We start from the raw sequence: 23,117 nt of genomic DNA, 5'->3' as shown, positions 1-23,117 counted from the left end.
GGTGTCGAAGGCTTTGGTGAGGTCAACAAAGGTGATGTAGAGTCCTTTGTTTTGTTCTCTGCACTTTTCTTGGAGCTGTCTGAGGGCAAAGACCATGTCAGTAGTTCCTCTGTTTGCGCGAAAGCCGCACTGTGATTCTGGGAGAATATTCTCGGCAACACTAGGTATTATTCTATTAAGTAGAATCCTAGCGAAGATTTTGCCTGCAATGGAGAGCAGCGTGATTCCCCTGTAAACTATTAGCAAACAGATTGGCCGACTGTGTACCAAAAGTAGTAAAACTAGATCAAACTGGATTTATTAACATGAACAACGTACAATATCTGTAAGTTCATTAACTTAATCCACGCAATACAAGGAAACAAGACGCCAACCCTGGCCGTTGCCTTAGACGCAGAAAAAGCCTTTGACAGAGTAGATGGAATTATTTATTCAAAGTACTACAGAGGTTCAACCTACCAAAGAAATATATTAATTGGATTAAAGCATTATATAAGGGACCATTGGCGAAGGTGACAATAAATGAATATATATCAAACCAATTTAAATTAAGCAGGTCAACTCGGCAGGGATGTCCACTATCTCCTTCACTGTTCGCGTTAGCTATAGAACCCTTGGCAGAACTGATAAGAACAGAAAATAAAATAAGAGGGATAAAAATAAAAGAGAAGGAATATAAAATCAGTCTATTTGCAGATGATGTCATAGTATACTTAACAGAACCAGAATTATCAATAAAAAAATTACATAAGAATTACCATTTAAATGGCAAACACAAGCAATCCGATACCTAGGTAGTCAACTAGATAATAATATAGGCCATCTATACAAATTAAATTTTCAGCCATTAATGAAGAAATTACAAGATGACTTAGAACATTGGAAAGATTTACCACTAACACTGATAGGAAGGGTAAATTGCATTAAAATGAATATCTTCCCAAGGATACAATACCTATTTCAATAGTTATCAATTCACCTAACAGAGAAATTTTTCAAGGAGCTATAGAAAATAACAAGGAAATTCTTATGGAAAGGGGGGAAACCGAGGATAGCGCTAGATAAATTAACAGAATGGTACAAACAGGGGGGCTTACAGCTACCAAACTTTAAGAATGATTATAGAGCAGCACAATTAAGATACCTGTCAGATTTTTATCAAACAATGGAAAAACCAGATTGGACCAGATTAGAGCTAGATAAAATAGGGGAGAAGATACATGAACATGTACTATATAAGTGGGACGAAAAGCTGGTGCAACATAGGAATTCACCAGTACTGCACCATCTGCTCAACATTTGGAAGAAGGTTCACGTAGAAAGGAAAAAAAATATCAACTACCAAAATTAATATTGACGCAAAATCAACTAATCCCTTTCACAATAGATAACCTTTCCTTTAGAGAATGGAAGAGAAAAGGGGTCAAATGAATAGAAAATTATTTTTCGGGAAATAAATTATTATCTTTTGAACAAATGAAGTACAAATATGGTATAATTCACGGTACAACGTTTGCATACCGCCAACTGAAAATTTATTTGAAGGACAAATTGGGAAGCAGTTTTGAATATGTGATTACAGACACAATGATAATTAAAAGATTTATAACAAACATGTACATCAAACTGCAAGAGAAAGAGAACGATGAAATAAGCTGTAAACCCATCAAAAGTGGGAACAAGATCTAAACATAAAGATAAAGAATGAAACATGGGAAAAGCTATGCTCTGGAACTATGAGAAATACAATAAACACGATGTTACGCATGATACAATATAATTGGTTATACACCATGCCCCAAAAGTTAAATAAATGGGACCCAACAGTATCAGATAGATGTTTTTGCTGTAACAAGGTAATAGGAACAACAGTACATGCAATTTGGGCATGTGAGAAAGTGGAAAAGTTTTGGGAAGATCTAAATCAGGTATTTCGATCCAGAGATCTTTCTTCTAAGTAATATAAGAAGTAAAGAACTTGGCCTCGATTTGGATGGAGCACCAAAAATATTTATTATGATAGCCTTAGCTGTAGCAAAAAAATGTATTATGTCAACCTGGAAATCAGAAGATAGCCTGAGAATACAGCAATGGTACATAGAAATGAATAAATGTATTCCATTGGAGAAAATAACATATAATTTAAGAAATAACATCACAATATTCAAACAAATTTGGGAACCGTACATGGAACAGAACAGAGAAATCCTACCATGGACCTCCACCGCCTAAAATGACAGAATGAGAAGAAGACAAAATGAATTGACCCAGTCTGTAAAAGTAGATGACACAACTTTCTTGTTTATTTTCATTATGTGATGACATCGTTTAATGAGTTTAATGTATCGTATATGTTGAACGTTGAGTGGGGTGGGGAGGGGGGTGGGAAGGAGGGAGGGAAGGGAGGGGGGGAAAAAGGGGAGAAAATGACACTGTGTATATTCAAGAGGGAAATGTTTATGTGTATTTTGGTCAATATGGTTCATAGTGTGAAAAATTTTTAAAAATTTTTAAAAGTCTAGCACTTACCGTTGGCCAGTGGAGTAATGCTGCTCGGGACATTTAATATACTAATTCACAATATTTTAAAAGCAAATTACTGAGAAAGTTTAATTTTTATTAGCACATTTTAAAATAAACCACCATCAACTCCTTTAACAGCTGTTTAAAGCCTGCGCAGAGCCGACGGCAATCGAACTGGGCAGATGCACCCTGCAGGGGAACGTTGAGTCTTTGCTGTTAAGGTTCGTATTTTATACTTGACTTGGGGGTGTGCTGAGACTTCATTGTTAAAGTTCGTATTTTATACTCGGTGAGGGGGAGCGCTGAGAATTCCCTGTTAAAGTTCAGATTTTATACTTGGCGTACAAGATTACCCTGATTTCGGAGTTATATTTTTAACATCCAGGGCCATCTTCTTTGCCGGTATATATATGGTAGGATACAGCCCTAATGAAGGAAAATGGAAAAAAAAAAAACACAGAAAGGTCAACATGGGCATGGTGGCCAAAGGGCCCATTTCTGTGGTGTTGGATTCCATAACTGGTCACATTGCAGACTGTGTCATGGAGTCATAGAGTAATACAGGTACACAATCTTTTATCCAGAACCCTTGGGGGACAATGTGTTCCAAATTTCAGATTTTTCCGGATAAAGGATTGTGTACCTGAACTGCACAAAAGTGGTCAACATGTCCATGCCAACCATGTCAGTCCTATTTGCCTGTGTTTTGCCCGTATCCTTCTAAATATTTCTTCACAGTGAACTTGTCTAAATACCTTTCGAACATTGCAAGAGTCTCCATTTCTACCACTTCCTCCAGTCCTTTTCCAATATACACCAGCCTCTGTGTGAACAAGGCTTCCCTTAGGTCCATGTTTAATCTTTCCCCCTTCATTTTAAATCCATGCCCTCCAGTTTTAGATTCACCTACCCAAGGAAAAATACAATGACTATTTATCTTTATAAGGTTATCCTTTAGCCTCCTTTTCCCCAGTTTATTCAGCTTCTCCTTATATTCAAGCCTACCAGTGTTAGCAATGTCCATGAATCTTTTCGGCACCCTTTCCATCTTAACAAAATACAGTAAAATCCCTGTTATTCAGAATTTAAGCAACTGGCAAAAAAATTGCTGAAAACAAATGGATAAAAAAAAGTTTAAAATTGGCACACACACCTCTCCATTCATGCAACATGCAGTCTAAAGCAACTGGGAAATTCACTTATCAGGCATCTACCAATCCCCTTAGGTGCCGGATACCAGAAATTTTTTATAATATTTCCTAAAGTTGGATGATCAAAACTGCAGACAAAACACCAAGTGTGGTCTCACCTACATCCTGTACAGTTGTAACATGATATCCCAGCTCCTGTACTTAGTGACCTAACCAATAAAGGCAAGCATGCCAAATGCATTCTGCACCAAGCTGTCAGCCTGTGTCACCACTTTCATCAAACTATGCATCTGTTCCCTTCTCACTTTGTTCTACAAACTCCACACTCCACTGTGAATGTCCTGCTCTGGCTTAAGCTACCCAAGTATAACACCTCATAACTGTCCAAGAATATGTTTTCTTTTTTCCCCAGTGCTAGCTCAAAAAATACCAGATTAATTCAATTCAATTTTAGTACTTTCCACGTACACTCACTCAACTTGGAGATTGCTCATCTCACGTCATAATGGTCAGGGTACTTTATTTGAACAATTAATGGCATTTCTAATCCCCTTCATTGATCATCACAGCTCTGGGTGCACCAGAGGATCTCAGGGATTCCACAATTGTAATGCCTTCAGGACAATTTCAACTGTGGTAACTATAGGAGGGAGGGAGGGGGTGTCTTACTCCTATTTATCACAGGATTTATCTTCACTAGGATCCTGCATAACTGCCTCCCCTCAGCATTGAAGAGCTGCTCCCCAATTCAATGTGGATTCCATCTATCGGGAGAAACAATGGACACCACCTTCAACATGCATCAACTTCAAGAAAAATACAGAGAGCAACACCAACCCCTATATGTGATCTTTTTCAGCCTCTCTGGAACAAGTGATTGGCTTACTATAGGTACGTACATGGTCACTATGGAGAGGGTGGGAAAAGGACCCACTTTTGTGCTGTGTGACTAACATTCTTTGAATCAATTTGCAAAACTGACTTTTGTTGACTAAAGTTTTATTTCTCCATTCTGACTTCTGTGTCATTAACTTCCTATGAAGTTCAATGTGAACTCAAAGATCAGCACCTCAACATCCAACTTGACACACAGCAACATCCAAGATTCAACAATGAATTCAAGTTTCAGATAATCGCCTGTTCCAGTCTTGACCCTCATATTTCCAACATTTAATTTTTCTTTCCTTTTCTTCTTGCTTTCAGCTTTGACTTTTGTGCTCCAAATTGTGGTGCGGCTAGTAGAACTGCTGCCTCATTGCGCCCTGGTTTGGGTTCAGTCCTGCCCTTCAGTGGACTCTGTGTAGAGTCTACATGCTCTCCCTATGACCACATGGATATCTTCCTGTTTCTTCCCACATCCCAAGAAATGCAAGATGGTATATTAATTGGCCACCGAAAATTGAAATTAGTGTGTCGGCGAGTGGTTAAATCTAAGGGGAGTTGTGGAATAGTTGGAGAGATTAGAACCTGGGATTAATGTAAGATTGATGCAAATGGACAGCTGATGTTTGCTGTGAGCTCAGTGGGTGAAAGGACCTATTTCCATACTCTTTCTAAAAACATTACCACCATTCTCTTTGAAACCAGCACCATCAATATTTGTTTCCTCTAACCTCTCTTGGTCTCCACCCTCCATGCAACTCATACATGTGGCTGCTCTTCATAGACTAAAGCTCAGCCTTCACACCATTATTCCCTCAGTGCTGGTCAAGAAGCTCCAAACCCTGGGCTTCTGCAACTGGATCCTTGACTTCCTCATCAGAAAAACACAAACAACGTCTCCTCCTCACAGACGATCAACATACGTAGACTTCAAGAATGCATGCTTAGCCCACTGCTCTACTCACTATACACGCATGACTGTGTGTTCAGTCACAATTCCAATGCTAGCTACAAATGTGCCGAAGACACCACAGTTGTCGGCAGAATCACAAACGGCAATGAGGAAGTGTTCAGGAGGGAGATAGATCAGCTTGTTGAGTGGGATCACACCAACAACCTTGCATTCCACATTAGCAAAACCAAGATGATGACTGTGGACTTCAGGAGGAAATCAGGAGAACATGATTCAGTCCTCATCGAAAGTTCAAATTCCTGGGTGTCAACTTCTCCAAGAATCTGTCCTGGAGCTTCAATGTCATGAAGAAGGCTATACTTTGCGAGGTCTTTGAGAAGACACCAAAGAGTCTCAAAAACTTCTACAGGTGTACAGTGGAGAGCATTCTGGCTGGCTGTATCACTGTCTCTAACGGAGGTGCAAAAGCTCAGGACAGGAGCTTAAACTCCAGAGAGTTGTTAACTCGGCCTGCGATATCACAGGCATCAGACTTCATTCCATCGAGGAAATCTACATGAGGCGATGCCTTAAAAAAGCAGCTTCCAATCTCAAAAGACCCTCACCACTCAGGCCATGCCCTCTTCACTCTGCTACCATCAGGTAAAAGGTGCAGGAACCTGAAGACAGGCACTCAATGGCACAAGGACAGTTTCTTCCCCACTGCCGTCAGATTCAGGAATAATCAACGAACCAAAGACTCCCTTACTCTCACCTTTGGAGCACTATTTTTAATGATTTTTGTAAGATGGTTATTATGAATGTTAGCTCAACGCATTGCTGATTCAAACCAGTAAATTTTGTGGCTTGTTCATGACAATAAATTCTGATTCTTTTATTCTCTTTGTTCCCCACCCCTCCCACCTTTGTTTGAGACTTATTTAACTTCAAATTTTCCCATTTGTAATGAAAGTTTATCGATTTTTTAAAAAATAAATTCCCCCCCATGATGCTGACCCCTTGTTTATCAACTTAAAACACAAGTATATTTCTATCTCCACAAATGCCCTCTGACTTTACTATTTTTAAGCCAAGTTTTTATTATTAACTGGATCTGAAAAGAATAATTTAAGCGTCATCGAGTTACAGCACAGAAACAGGCCCTTCAGCCCACTAGGTATACACCAGAGGATTGAGTTTTCCCAGCAATGTTCACAAAATAAGAAAAGCTTTTTTTCTTTTAAGCCAAGAAATGCGAAGGCACTAATTACAGGGCTGCTGAATAATCAGATAAACTCAAGTGAACATAGAGTGTAATCTTTGCTCCACTCAACTCACAGTGTAAGACGGCCCATCTGGAGGCAGTGGTATCCTCGACAGAAGAGTTGTTAAGATCTTAAGGAAGAGAGAAGCTTGGATGATATTCATTAACTTCTGATACCCAGCTAGTGAAGAGAATGACTGGCAATATTGTAGAACCAGAGTATGCACAGTATTTGCTTTTGTAAGAGCAGAGGTAATAAGAACAAACAAACTCAAGAATACACAGTAAATTATAGTATAAAGATAAACATTAGAAAAAGGTAATTACTTACCTTTCCATCAAAGTGTTCACCATTCTTTCAAAAGCCTCATCACATCTTAGGATTGGGCTTGAAATACCCCATTGTAAAGACTTGCTGTAATCGGACAAACCAAAATACACCAACTCCTCATTGCTGAGCTCCTCCTGCCAAAAGGTAATAATACAATAGAGAGAAACAGCCTCAAACATTGATCAGATTTGTTGAAGTAACAAGATCTACAATGTAAAGGATGCTTTTGACACTGCTATCACCTGGCCCACCTTTTACATAAATGTATTGAAAAGATACATTGAAAAAAATAACGCCTCACAAATGAAGGCCATGTTGGAAAATCTATCAAAGAACTTCAAACTGAAAACAGAAACCCACACACGCACACAACCTCACACTAACATCATAAATTAAAACCCAGACACCCAACTGAATATTGTTTTCTGCACTCTTGTCTATTTGAGGTAAAATTAACCTAGGAGAGTATTATTAGGGCTAGTATGAAATTTACTGCCCAATGTATTTTAAATAGTGTTCTTGGCTTCAGAAACTTGGCAAGACCTGCTTATTTTCAATCTACCAAAGATTGAAAATAAACAATGATAGAAGTAAGAAGTCCTGCAGTTTTTGGGTATCTGATGTAGCTGTGCCCACGATTTGCTGCACTTGAGTGGAATTGCACATGAGCAAAAGAAAGCTTGGGAAATAAGTCAGAATTTAAACACTATAAAATAAGACTAACATAAAAATCTTTTGAGCACTCCAAGGTCGAAGTAGGCATTTACAAACAAAAAAAATCTGCCCACAAATTAAACTAATAAATCCTGCAAATGGCCTGAAAAGCAAAAATAAAACTGCAGCTGCGTGAAATCTGGAATTTAAAAAAAAAACAGAAAATGCTGGGGGAAAAAAAAAGCAGAAAGAACTTTTTATGTCAATGACACTTCACCAGAACTGGGCAGGTGACAAAATTTTTGAGTTTCTGCTTCTCCAGTTCTGATAAAGGGCCATTAAACTGTAAATCTGTAACACTAAATCTGTTTCTCACACCACAGATGCCTGCAAATAGTCTGAGACCTAATATAAAATTTGCAGTGTCATAGTTTCTGATTTTATTCAGGGTTTTGAAAAATACCTGATGCGACAGGGTTAGAAACAATGGAAGCAAAAAGAAAATAAGAATGGAAGCAAAATTCACTCCTTGGACAGCAGTGAAAGGTATATGCAGACTAAAGCTCCTGTCTCCTATGATCTTGCAATGATTCCTGCTGACCACTCACTAAGCTGGAATGATTAATAAGGCCAGAATCTAGATTAAATGGGGTGTCACTGACTGACTACTTGGGCTGATGTACAAAATAAGCTACATTTGATACCACATCACAGCATGGGTTCATTGGAAACAAAAAGAAAGATATGTTGGAAATCTGTGATTGGAATGGAAATTATGAGATACTGGGTATAATTCAGCCCTTCTCTGGTCCGAGGAGCAACTGTTTTCAATAACAGTGCACAAGACTTTATTGTTTCTGCTTGCATAGAAGTTCTAACCCAGGGGTGGGAAACCTATAGCCTGCAGGCCAGTTCCAAGTTTATCTGGCCCAGTGCGTGGCTGCCCCCCTCCCCCCCCCACCCTCTCAGTGCGAGGTTCCCCATGCTCCCCTGCTCTCAGTACACAGCACCCCTACCTTGTGCTTTATAGGCTCTCACACTCTGTGCGCAGCTCCCTGGCTCTCTGTGCGTTGGCCTCCCTCTGTTGTGGATACACCCACTGCCCTCTGTGCAAGACTCTCCCCCTGCCTTTGTGCTGGAGATCCGTCGCCCTCTGCGTGAAACCCCCACCCCCCTAGTGATGTTCTCCCCCTCTCTCACAGTGTTGTTCTCCTGCTGTCTGTGATAGCCTTCTCCTCTGCGTGAGGCCCATCTCTTCTGTAAAACATCACGTCTGTGAGAATCCATCTCTCTCTCTCTCTGCAACACCACCTATTTCTGTAATGCTCTTTCAATTTGTCTCTGTGTGGTACTCCTCTCTCTCTCTCTCTCTCATTTACTGTTTCTATATGTGAGACTTTTTCTGTCTGTATATATATGATGTCATATCTTTGTGTGACTGCATCACTGCGTTGGACACCCTCTCAGAGTGTTGCACTCCCTCTCTGTGAATCCCTCTCTTTGTGTGTGGCTCCCCCTATCTGTGTGTAAATTCCTCTCTCTCTCACTTCCTCTCTCTGTGACATGCCCCTCTGTCTGCGTGACAGCCCTCTCTTTGAGTGACATTCCCCCTCTCTACTGTGACATTCTTCCCCTCTCACTGCTGTCTGTTTTGTTATTTTGTTTTCATTGTAACTAATTTTTCTCCTTTTTGACTTTTATGTTTTTTTTTTCAATTGTCATTTTAATGACTAACTTGTGATTTTTGGTGCATTTCCAGATTTGAAGATGCCTTCCCTCTCCTGAAATGCATCTTCGGGCCATTTATTTATTTATTTACTCTGTTTGTGTATTTGTTTGTTTGTTTCATTTATGGTAGCATCAGTGCGACCCACAGTTCAACCACTGACACACCATCCAGCCCACGCGTGGTAAAAGGTTGCTCCACCCCTGTTTTAGCATGTTACTCTAAGTCACTTCATTACAGGAAGGGTGTAGATGGTTTAGAGAGGGTTCACTGGAAATTTGCCAGGATGTTGCCTTGAATGTAGTATGCGTCTTAGGAAACAAGGGATAGGGTTTTCTCTTGTGAATATTGAAGGATGAGAGCTGATGTCATAGAGGTATATAAGATTATAGGGTGAACAGCCAGAACCTTTTTCCCAAGGCACCAATAGCAAATATCAGAGGAGATCCATTGAAGTAAGTAGAGGAGAGTTTAAGGGAGATGTCAAAGGTAAGTCTTTTTTTTTAAATATGACTATAATGCTTTGCCAGGGGTGGCAGTGAAGGCTGGTACAATAGGGACATTTAAAAGACTCTTAGACATGCACATGGATGTAAGTAAACTGGAGGATAACGGGTAGCGAAGATTAGATTGTTGTCGAGTAGGTTTACATAGGTCCAGCACAAAATCATGTGCTGTAATGTTCAATGTCAAAACACAGAAATGCTGGAGGAACTCAGCCAGTCTTGGAGGTAAAGATAAATTCCCTACGTTTCAGGCGTAAGCCCTTCTGCGAGGTAATGTTCTAGATCTAGGTGACATTTCTTTTCCTCTCAAAAAGGACCAAAATGTGAAAATGTCAAACATTTAAATATATTTAGTTGGTGTCACCAACATTTTAAAATATTTCAAAATTATAAAGCTAGACTTTACTTCTGTTCTTCTACTGTTTATGTAATTTCACATTATCACATTAAGGTCAGAATAATTTATGGTGGGACATTGGGAAAAAACTTCAATAAATCTGCCCCCATGAAAACAATCAGTTTGGAAACATCACTACCATTAACTGGCATCTGCTATGAGTCAAAAATCATGTATTATTTTTAAGAAATTTTAACAGCTTTGAAGTAACAGTTCAAAAATAAACAAGATTTTGAAATCTTGTTTTCTCAAATGTCACAATGAGTATTTTTCCCCCTCCTAATGTCCTCATCTCTACGTTGGGATAGCCTGAACATCGGCGTACAGCAGTTAAACAACTTCTTGTAAAGAAAATGCACATTCAAACACTACAAAAAATGTTAGAAAAGAATCACTTGGTGTGAACTTACAGGACTGTTGGATAGCATCCAATGTACTTCATTGTATAAGCTAACACGGGACTGCTGCGTCTGTAGAGTGAAAGGAAAGGAGCTGACCTGCAACATAAGTAAGTTGCATGCCTCAAGTGCATCACGTGAATTAATAAATTTATCTGACAGACCTTGGCTAGATTCCCCATGATTTGTGGAGCCTGAAACGAGACTGAGGGAGAATAGGGTTAATTTAAAATTCAAAGACTTAATTTACAACTAAGATATATGCTATCTTGTACTATATTTAACTTAAAAACAGAACTTTCCAATTTTAAAATCTTGCAAAGCGAGTAGGCAGCAGATAATTTGAACTACTAGTGTTTTAGTGATACAAAAATATTATAAATAGACTTGATTCACAATAAATTATTTACAAAAGAAAACCATTCAGAGTCTGTTCCAACCAGACTTTCATATCCATACATTCCTGTCACTATGCAGTTACATTCCATTCTTCTTACACCACTACCACCACCATGACACCTTGTTGTTTTTTAAAATTCTGTAGTTTGAGGGACTTCCCCTTGGTCTCAGCCTCTCAATGCCCAGTAATGGGAGGGATCTAGACTATGGTCCTTGTCCACAGCTGTTCCAAGCCTCAGTGCATCCCTCAGCACATACTCCTGCAGCCTGGAATGTGCCAGTCAGCATATTCCCTCACAGACATTCCCATGCACTGAAAGACCAACAGGTTTTGGGCAGACCAAAGTGTGTCTCTCACCGAGTTGATGATCTTCCAGCAGTTCTGGATGTCTAACTCTGTGCGTGTTCTTGGGAACAACCCTTAGATCAGAGAGACCTCTGTCAAGCTGCTGTTGGGGATGAACCGTGACGAGGACCCTTGTTCCATTTAAAAGCGCACAAAGAACCTGGTTTAACATCTCATCCAAAAGCTAGCACACCCAAGAGGAAAGAAGCTCCTCTCATTAGATTAGATGAGCACTCAGGCCTTTGAAGTGAGGATTGAAACAAAAACTGCCTGACTCAAGGACAAGAATACTATCATTAAACCAAAATAAACAGTTTTTAAAATTGGCTTAGTCAACAGAAAAACATGCTTTGTTAGAGTTTCAAAATACATAATAAATAGTGGTTAATAACATCTATAACATTGCTACTGACAGATTATAGGGAAAAATTAATTTTCTCTGCCTAATCTTTCACATAATCACTGCCATTGGGCACTACAGTGAAAGAGTGCTGAGAGCTTTGCAGTCAGACTTTGCTTCACAAAATAAGGTGGGGGGGGAAGGGGTGTGGAAAGCCTGCAATAGTTAAAACAGTAAAGCCTCTCATATCCAGAATTCAAGCAGCCAGCAGCCTCAGCAACCAGAAAAAAAAATCCAAATATCTGACTTGTCTGATGAACACAAATCAGTGGATCATAAGACAGTGGATAATTTTAGTTAGGTATTTTAAGAGAAAGTCTCAAGCAACCGGAAAATACTCTATTCCGGCATCTACACCCATAGGTGCCAGATTGCAGGGGTTTTACTGTAACACTTTTTTTTTTGCTGGAAGCACTAAATTAATACAAGAGATCTTTCATTATTTTTTCCTCTCATGCAGACTTATGGTTTGGGATCAGGTCAGATGATAATATTTTAAAACTCTCAATCCTAACCCAGGATAACTGAAGACAGGAGTAAAACATGAAAGTCTGTAGACATCGTGGTTGAAGCAAAAATGCAATGCTGCAGAAACTCTGTGAGTCAAACTGTGTACATTACAGAGCAAAGATTAAGATACACAACCAATGTTTCAGGCTTGAGCCCTTCATCAACATATCTTGATGAAGGGCTCAAGCCCAAAACATAGGTTAAGCATTGCTATATAAAATACACTGTTTGAGTTGCTGAGTTTCTCCAGCATTGTGCTTTAACTGAAGGCAGGTCCAAGATTAAATATTTTAATGATGTTTGCAGCATCTGATTTAACCTTTAAATGTAGTTGTCATGTTTCAGAGTCCATGGAAAATCCAGCAACTGAAGAAAGGCTTCAATGTCCTCAAGGATTGTTTGGTGTTTTTGCAGCTCAATGTATGGGCAGAGGGCTCCCTCCATTCATTAGCCCGTTGCACAGCTCAGACGGCAAAGTCCTCCTCAGCGACAAGATCCCCATCCTCAACCGATGGTCAGAACACTTCTAATCTCTTTTCAATGCCAACCGCTCAGTCCAAGATTCCGCCCTGCTCCAGCTCCCTCAACAGCCCCTAAGGCTAGAGCTGGATGAGGTCCTCACCCGGGCAGAGACATATAAGGCAACTGAACAACTGAAAAGTGGCAAAGCAGCAGGTATGGATGGAATCCCCCCAGAGGTCTGGAAGGCTGGCGGCAAAACTCTGCATGCCAAACTGCATGAGTTTTTCAAGCTTTGCTGGGACCAAGGAAAACTGCCTCAGGACCTTCGTGATGCCATCATCATCACCCTGTACAAAAACAAAGGCGAGAAATCAGACTGCTCAAACTACAGGGGAATCACGCTGCTCTCCATTGCAGGCAAAATCATCGCTAGGATTCTCCTAAATAGAATAATACCTAGTGTCGCCGAGAATGTTCTCCTAGAATCACAGTGTGGCTTTTGCGCAAACAGAGGAACTACTGACATGGTCTTTGCCCTCAGACAGCTCCAAGAAAAGTGCAGAGAACAAAACAAAGGACTCTACATCACCTTTGTTGACCTCACCAAAGCCTTCGACACCATGAGCAGGAAAGGGCTTTGGCAAATACTAGAGCGCCTCAGATGCCCCCCAAAGTTCCTCAACATGGTTATCCAACTGCACGAAAACCAACAAGGTCGGGTCAGATACAGCAATGAGCTCTCTGAACCCTTCTCCATTAACAATGGCGTGAAGCAAGGCTGCGTTCTCGCACCAACCCTCTTTTCAATCTTCAGCATGATGCTGAACCAAGCCATGAAAGACCTCAACAATGAAGACGCTGTTTACATCCGGTACCGCACGGATGGCAGTCTCTTCAATCTGAGGCGCCTGCAAGCTCACACCAAGACATAAGAGCAACTTGTCCGTGAACTACTCTTTGCAGACGATGCCGCTTTAGTTGCCCATTCAGAGCCAGCTCTTCAGCGCTTGACGTCCTGTTTTGCAGAAACTGCCAAAATGTTTGGCCTGGAAGTCAGCCTGAAGAAAACTGAGGTCCTCCATCAGCCAGCTCCCCACCATGACTACCAGCCCCCCCACATCTCCATCGGGCACACAAACTCAAAACGGTCAACCAGTTTACCTATCTCGGCTGCACCATTTCATCAGATGCAAGGATCGACAACGAGATAGACAACAGACTCGCCAAGGCAAATAGCGCCTTTAGAAGACTACACAAAAGAGTCTGGAAAAACAACCAACTGAAAAACCTCACAAACATAAGCGTATACAGAGCCATTGTCATACCCACACTCCTGTTCGGCTCCGAATCATGGGTCCTCTACTGGCATCACCTACTTCACTCCATCCTCAACATTCATTGGAGCAACTTCATCCCTAACATCGAAGTACTCGAGATGGCAGAGGCCGACAGCATCAAATCCACGCTGTTGAAGATCCAACTGCGCTGGGTAGGTTACGTCTCCAGAATGGAGGACCATCGCCTTCCCAAGATCGTGTTATATGGCGACCTCTCCACTGGCCATCTGGTCAGAGGTGCACCAAAGAAGAGGTATAAGGACTGCCTAAAGAAATCTCTTGGTGCCTGCCACATTGACCACCGCCAGTGGGCTGATATCGCCTCAAACCGTGCATCTTGGCGCCTCACAGTTCGGCGGGCAGCAACCTCCTTTGAAGAAGACCGCAGAGCCCACCTCACTGACAAAAGACAAAGGAGGAAAAACCCAACACACAACCCCAACCAACAAATTTTCCCCTGTAACCGCTGCAACCGTGTCTGCGTGTCCCACATCAGACTTGTCAGCCACAAACGAGCCTGCAGCTGACGTGGACATTACCCCTCCATAAATCTTTGTCTGCGAAGCCAAGCCAAAGAAAGAATATTCAAGATTATGCTCATTAACACTGGAGGTCTGATCCATTGAATCCAAAGAGACGGTGTTAAAGAAATGGAGCTGCTGCTCAATACGGCTCATCAGGAAGAGTGAAGAAGTGATAGATTGGAGCCTCAGGAGTATGAAGAGAACACCTCTGTCACCATTGCCCTCAGCAACCATTTTATTGTTCTGGATAGTATTGGGGACGATAACCTAGCAGGGGATGACAAAAGAGACCAAGTCTTTAGCACTGAGCATGGAGAGGCCGAAGAGGCATGCGATAGTGATAGGAGATTCCACTGTGAAGAGAACAGACAGGAGATTCTGTGAGTCCGATAAAGACACCCAAATGGTGTGTTGCCTTCCTGATGTCAGGGTGTCTCCAATCGGGTCCAGAACATTCTGAGGGGAGAGGGCGTATAGCTAGAAGTCTTGGTACATGTTGATACCAATGACAAAGGTAACACAAGTCAGGAGGCCCTGAAGAAGGAATACAGAGAATTCGGGAGGAAATTTACAAACAGGATCTCCACGATGGTAATCTCAGGATTACTACCTATGCCAAGTGCTAGTGAGGGAAAAAAATAATAAGATCAGGCAGATAAATGTGTGGCTGAGAAACAGGTGCACGGCTTCAGATTATTGGATCATTAGGATCTCTTTTGGGGAAGGTACAACCTATACAAAAAGGACGGGTTAAATCTGAACCCAAAGGGGACCAATATCCTAGAAGGCAGGTTTAATATAACTGTTCAGGAAGGTTTAAACTAATTTATCAGGGGATGGGAACCAGGGTGCGATTGCTGAAGAAGAGGGAAACAGCAGTAAAGTGAAGATAGTGTGCAGCAAGGATGACAGGCAGGTGATGAGATAAAATAATAGGTAGAAGATGACAGTGACACAATACATTCAAAAATTGATTTGAAGGTATTATACTGAAATGCACACAGCGTTAGAACAAAGTATATGATCTTGCTGTACAGCTACAGATTAGAAGGTACGATGCTGTGGACATCACTGAGTCATGGCTAAAGGATGGATGTCATTGGGAGCTGAAGATCTAAGGATACACAGTGTATCACAAGTATAGGCAGGGAGGTAAAGGGAGCAGTGTGGCTCTGCTGGTAAGCAACAATATTAAACAAATGGAAAGATGGGACATATGATTCAAAGAGGTAGTAGAGTCCTTATAGGTTGAGTTAAGGAATGGTAAAGGTAAAAGAATCAGAATTTATTGGTATGAACAAGTCATGAATTTCGGTGTTTTGTGGCAGCATCACAGTGTAAACATTCATATTATAACCACCTTACAGAATATTAATGCCATCTGGCCAGACGAAAATAAGGTGTTGTTCCACCAATCTACGGGTGGTCAGGGTGGGAGAGTACACAAAGTCATGGACAGACATGTGAGTATGGGAGTGTGTCTCAGAATTGAAGTGGTTGGCTACTGGGAGGCTACTGTTGTGGCGGATGGAGTATAGGTGCTGAGCGAAGTGATCTCTCAATCTGCAACCAGTCTTTCCGATGTAGAGTTATTGTCAATAAATCATCAAAGCATAGTCAATAAATAGCAATATTTTGTGATTTTTCCCATTTACATCATCAGCAAGGATAAAAAGCATTTAATATGTATTCACGGTAGTACAATTATATGGAAAAAATACAGCTTTGTGAACTTTTCATATAACACATGGAGAAATTCCAATTCACTGATAAGGCATCTTGGGGCACAAGATTTTGAAACTGCTTTTGAATGGAAGCAATAAATCATTCAATGAAGCACAAGACTATTAAAGCAATATCAAAGCACTGTCTTGTTCAATCAGACTTCATCTGGATACTTGTACGTCAGTTTCACCAAATATAATGTAAAACATGCAGGTTATTAGATAAAAGAGAATACACAAAAGCAAATGCAACTCAAAGCAAAGGTTACCAGCTACAATCACATGAGATATGTTCCTGGGAAATGAGAAGAGGAGAGAATGGGTAAGATGGCAAAAATGAAGTATAAACATACCTGGTGAGATCAACATGAGAATTATCATGAATAAGAACAAAGAGTGTGTATGGATTCTGTTTGACCTTTTTCATAAAAGCTTCAAACTTGGCTTGAATGTCTTGGTCTAGCCGTATAATATATTTCTCAGCCCTTTGGTAAGCCATGTTATTTTCCTCAAGGCCCAAATCTACAAGCACACCTGCACAAAAATAAAGTGTACTATTAATAAGTAGTTGTTCTGTGGTTTGCACATTTATCGTGTCAGAAATGAAGATTGGTAATGATAAATATAATAAATAAATAATTTTATTTGAAGGCTATATCTAAGCAAACCAAAATCGTATGGAGAATTTCTATTGGATGAGACCTGTACGTTTTTCTGCAGCAAGAAATGGCTTTAAAACAGGATGATTTCAAATTTTAATTTTTTTTTTACAGTCCAACAATACATCACAGTAGGCGCTGATTCAGGCCATTGAAACCAGTAGCGCCAAAAAAAAAAACACCTGATTAACCTACCAACCCCGTATATTTTGTAGGGTGAAAGGAAATTGGAGAACCAAAGAAAACAACATGGGGAGAACATACAAACTCCTGAAAGACAGTGCCAGATTCAAACCCGATCCGCTGGCACTGTAATGGTATTGCAGTAAGCGTGGCAATGAAACCAGATCTTCCATCATACTCTCTTAAAAACGTGCCTGAGTTATCCCATAATAGAAATAAATTAGGAATGGAAGACAGATGTCCTAATATTGCAGTCACGGCCGCAAAAAGTTAATGCGAGACCTCTGACTGGTGAACTGCATTTTGCAAAAGTCAGTATGGTACTCGTACAGTATTGCATTCCAAAAATTATCATATTTTGTCAGATGAATCTCACAGACAAGGTGACACTGGCAGGGCATGCATACTATCATGGGCTAGAAAATGAAATCATGCAGAACAGGCAGAAGCAGTGTAACCGTCATTGATGAGCTCAAGTGTTCTATATTTGCATCAAACAGGAAGCAACGAGCCAGTGGCACACACCACGTAAACCTCAGGTGCACCTGTACCCACAGTCACTGCTGCAGACTTTAGACTGACCCAGTCAGCGAGTGAACCCATGAAAAGCGATTGGCCCAGACGTAATTCCTGACATTTCCTTCAAGCCTGCACAGACCAACCGGTGGGAGTATTCGTAAGCAGGATTAACCTCTCCCTGCTAAAGGCAGAAGAACCCGCCTGTTTCAAAAAGGCCACACTCATTCTGGTGCTAGAAAAGCAGAATAACATGCCTAAATGACTCTCATCCAGTGGCCCTGAGAGCCACCGTAATGGTGGTTATGGTTCCTACTTACTCTAGCCTGCCAAAGTTCAAAAAGAGATCCAAGTTCAAATAAATATTCAACAATGCATAATGTGCAAAGTATGAGTCCTTAAATGAATCTGATTGAATTTGATGTTTCAGAGTCTCAGGGTGGAGGGATGCAACTGTTGCTGAACCGGGCATCATGTGTCCTGTGGCACCTATGCCTCTTTCCTCTTGGCAGAACAGAGAACAGAGCATATCCTGGGTGCTATGGATTCTTGATGATTGCTGCTGCCCTCCGACGGCAGCGTACTACATAGATTTTCTTGATGGTGAGGAGGGTTTTGCCTGTGATGTACTCAACTACATCCACTAACTTTTGAGGGCTTTCCACTCTACGATATTGGTGCCCACATACCAGGCATGATGCAGCCAGCCAGCACACTTTTCATTGCACAACTGTATAAGTTTGCCAAGGCTTTAAATGACGTACTGAACTTTTGGAAACTCCTGAGGAAGTAGAGGTGCTGACGTGTTCTCTTCATGATGACATTAGTACAATGGTTACAGAAATGGTCCTATGACATAGTGACCCCACCCCCCCCCCCATGGGAACTTAAATTTGCTCACCCTCTTCACCTTCGATCCCCCAATGATCACTGGATCATGCACCTCTGGTTTTCCTTTCCTAAAGACTTCAATCAGCTCCTTGGCATTCAGCCAAGTTTTCATTCCCGCTTCTGTATGCTAACACATCACCCTTTTTTATGCAGCCCACTACAGTGGTACCCTCAGCAAATTTGGAACTAGTGTTGTTGTCATACTGAGCCGCACAGTCATAGGTGTAAAGCGAGTTGAGCATGGAGCTAAGTACACAACCCTGTGGTGCTCCAATGCTGACAGAGATTGTGGAGATTGTATTTGCCTATCCTCACTGATTGAGGTCTGAAGATGAGGATATCCAGGATCCAATTATACAGTGGAGTATTGAAGCCCAGGTCTTGGACTTTGCTGACTAGTTTTGAGGGGATGATGCTGTTGAATACCCAAGTATAGTCAATAAAGAGCATCCTAATGGATGCATCTTTGCCATCCAGATGTGCCACCTGATCCTGAACAACTACAATTTATTGTCTACCACAACAGGACCTCAGCAGATCCCTAGCCCTAACACGCAGGCTTGGATCATCTGACAAGGTCACCTATTCATTGACTACCAATCTGCCTTGAACAATTGTGCCAAATATGCCTCATCCTCAAATTCCAAGTCCTTGGGCTCTGGGAATAAAAGGATTATCATTTGAGGTGTTTGACAGCTCCAGCCCTGCATTCATTGGAATTTAGGAGAATGAGGAGGTTTCTCATTGAAACATTTTGAATCTTGAAAGGCATGGACAAAATAAATAGAGGAAGGTTGTCTCGGACAAGAGGGCACAACTTCACAATTGTTGGGCATCCACTCAGAACAGAGGAATTTCTTTATCCAGAGGGTGGTAAATCTCTTGGAATTTCTTGCCTCAGGCAGTTGTGGAGGCCAAGTCATTGGATGTATTTAAGGCAGAGATTGTTGAGTCCTTGATTAGTCAATGCATCAAAGGTTATGGGCAGTAAGGCTGAATGGGAAAATGGATCAGATCATGTTTAAATGGTGGGGAAGGTAGATGCACTGAATAGCCTATTTCTTCTCCTACAGCCTATTTCTTCTCCTATTATAGTCCCTGTCTTCTCATGATTATGTGCCCAAATACCACTCCAACACCATCTATATGAGTGGTTCTCAACCTTTTTCTTTCCACTCACACATCACTTTAAGTATTCCCTATGCTATAGGGGTTTTGTCATTCATAAAGGATCGCTTAAGGTGGTATGTGGGTGGAAATAAAAAGTTTGAAAACCTCTGTTTTAATCGTACTTAGTTGACGCATTATGTGAACGGTTTCATAACTTCAAAGGAAATGGACCAATGACAATTTTTCTCAAGCAAAATATTTCAGTAACAATTGGGTCTAGAGCAGTGATTCTCAACCTTCCCTTCCCACTCACATACCACCTTAACCATAACCATATAACCATTTACGGAGCGGAAACAGGCCATGTTGGCTTTTCGAGTCCGCACCGGTTCACTAGAACAACTCCACTAGCTCAAACCTCCCACTCTCTGCCAATAACCCTCCAACCCCCTCACCTCCATGTACACATCCAACCTTTTCTTAAATGACAGAAGGGACCCTGCCGCAACTATCTCATTCGGAAGCTCATTCCATTCTGCCACCACTCGCTGAGTGAAAAAGCCACCTCTAATATTTCTCCGAAAGTTTTGCCCCCTTACCCTTAACTCATGGCCTCTTGTTCCAACCTCCCCTGCCCTCAGGTTGCCAAAGCAATGTTTGTAGATATCATTGGTTAAAATAAAGAAGCCTATCTACCTTAAATTCTATTACAATGAATAAGAGAAGGTGTAGTTTCAATTAAGTAGATGACATCATTCTACTAAAAGACTGGATTCAGTCTTGTGTAAGCAATCCTTTATTAATCAAAGAGCACCATTGGCATAGGGATTAATTAAATTAGAAAGCAAAAAGGTTGAGAATCACTGATCGATATATTCACAGATGACACCACAGTTGCAGGCCATATCTCTAACAACCGAGAGTCATGGTGCAGAAGGGACCTCGAGGGATGAGTGGTTTGATGCCAAAGCAACAATCTCTCCCTCTATGTCAGCAAGACTAATGAGCTTGTCACAGACTTCTGAAAGAGGGGTGGAGTTCACTCCACCAATTGCATCAACAGTGCTGACATGGAGATAGTAAATTGCCGTTGGTGAGCAGCAGCAATCATCAAGAATCCATAGCACCCAGGATATGCTCTGTTCTCTGTTCTGCCAAGAGGAAAGAGGTATAGGTGCCACAGGACACATGATGCCTGGTTCAGCAACAGTTGCTACCCCTCCACCCTGAGACTCAAACATCAAATTCAATCAGACTCATTGAAGGACTCTTCCTTTGCACATTATTTATTACTAAATATTTATTTAAACTTGGATCTCTTTTTGAACTTTGGTAGGCTAGAGTATCTCTAACATCTCTATTGGCTTGTCCTGGTCAATGTGGTGGCCAAAGCACACCAGATTCCTGAGGAAATTTCATATCGCCTACATCCCTTACTAACTTCTATCGGTGCATTATTGCATGGTATAGGAACAACTCTGCCCAAGACCACAAGGGTATGAATGCAGTTCATACCATCACTACTCTACACTTCCTGCTGTCTTCAAAAAGAATCCCATGTACTAAAAGACTCATCTCACTCTGGCCGCTTTACCCTCCTCCTGTCAGGAAGAAGGTTCACATGTGGGAGATCACACTCCACCAGATTCATGGACAGTTTCTTTCCCAATGTTATCATATCCCTGAACAAACCTCTGTAACTGATGTCTGTAACCCTGTACCTTGTACTCTATACTCAATGAATTTGAAATCAAGTTAAATGCACAATTGCTTGAATTTCCCTTTGTGACCCGTTATATTATTCAGTTCTTTATTTCAAAAGTATACAACTTTAATCGTAGCAACATCTATTAAATACCACTTAACACTAAGCAAAGATTATTTTGAAAGAAGACTTTTTATATTTTTTTTATTTTAGCAAACAGCGTGGTGGAAGGCCCTTCCAACCAATGAAACCAATGCCACCCAATTAACCTACAAACCCTGTCCATTTTAAACAATGGGAGGAAACTGGAGCACTCATAAAAAACCCAGAACAGGTCACAGAGAGTATGTACAAAGTTCCTACAGACTCAAACTCAGGTCATTGCATTGTAATAGTGTTGTACTAACCATGCCACCCTATTTGTTGATCAGCATTTGAAAGTAAATAGGTAAAGTTTCCATTATTGGAACATAATACTACATTTAGAATGTCACATACATAAAATTCCTCAACTTTTGTCTACTATAAGGCAGACAGAGAGTCACCACTTTGTTCAGTGCCCCTCACAGAAACCTATAGCACCTGGTGTTCCTAGGCGGTCTCCCCTCCAAGTACTGACCAGTCCTGAGCCTGCTTAGCTTCTGAGATCAAACAATCTCAGGTGTATTCAGGCTATTAGGTCCAATTTTGGAATTAACGATCATGCACTTTTGGAATTAATGATCGGCAGTTTTATTTGCCTACCTGAATGTCGAATACGTTGCAAAGTCTGGTGGAAAAGAACTTCCGATGGAGGAATTAAGATGGTGAAGTCAACTTTTGCAAAACGCCCCAAATCTAAGTTTTGCATTCCAGAGTCTGCAATGGCACAAACTTGAGACAATAGCTTACGAGCAACAGTGAGTTGAGGTGGATGAATCCGGAACACTTCGATAAGTGAATCTGTGGATTAAGATCAAGGCAGATCCCATTGTTAAAATTGCAACACCCAATCAAACTGGTCACCTTTGCACTTTGATGTTTACCAGTGAAATGTTGCTGTGTCTGCACAGCTATTATTTACAATAACGTCCTCAAATTGGAAAGGAACATGACATGTAAAACATGATATCACATACTTCAATTATCCTCCTCACTCTATGTACATAAAGATGAAGTTACCAGTTGAATAAAGCCATGGATTTTAGTCCCCTAACATTTCTCATAAACCACAGGACCTCCCCACTGCATGTCTCATCCTAGATACCCCCTCATTTCTTTAACTCAAAGAACAATCATCAGATCTTCATTGTATCCTAGTGTGCATCCTCTTGCCAAAATTCTCAAGAATCCTTTGGCATTACCTACTTCAGAGAACAATGTATAACCAATATTCAGATCGACAAATCTTTTGCACACAAAATATCGCATCACGATATGATCGAGTTCAATTTAAAATTGAATAAGTCAGATGTGTTGGTATTTCAGTGGAATTATAATAGCATAAGAAAAGAAACTGGCCAAAGTAGATTGGAAGGGAGCATTGGCATTGAAGACAACAGAGTAACAATGGATGGAGTTTCTGCAGGGAATGAGAAAGGTGGAGGGAAATACATACCAAAAGAGAGGAAATATTCCAATGGAAAAA

At 40.9% G+C, this 23,117-nt stretch overlaps 1 protein-coding gene across 11 annotated transcripts in view; it reads right to left on the bottom strand.

Moving 5' to 3' along the window:
- Positions 1-23,117, bottom strand: part of greb1l (GREB1 like retinoic acid receptor coactivator) — a 295,802-nt gene that overhangs the window by 65,719 nt on the left and 206,966 nt on the right. For all 11 annotated transcript variants that reach the window (XM_069921708.1, XM_069921709.1, XM_069921699.1 and 8 more), the window contains 4 exons: positions 22,235-22,432; positions 16,780-16,960; positions 10,737-10,929; positions 7,044-7,177 (listed from right to left, as the gene is read on the bottom strand). In XM_069921708.1, the coding sequence (XP_069777809.1) occupies positions 7,044-7,177; positions 10,737-10,929; positions 16,780-16,960; positions 22,235-22,432 (706 nt within the window). The remainder of the gene's footprint in view (positions 1-7,043; positions 7,178-10,736; positions 10,930-16,779; positions 16,961-22,234; positions 22,433-23,117) is intronic.

The sequence above is a fragment of the Narcine bancroftii genome, chromosome 2, assembly GCF_036971445.1.
Source record: "Narcine bancroftii isolate sNarBan1 chromosome 2, sNarBan1.hap1, whole genome shotgun sequence".
Lineage (NCBI taxonomy): Eukaryota > Metazoa > Chordata > Chondrichthyes > Torpediniformes > Narcinidae > Narcine > Narcine bancroftii.
Note: the sequence above shows the minus strand (reverse complement) of the source record. Positions and strands in the feature narration are given on the sequence as shown.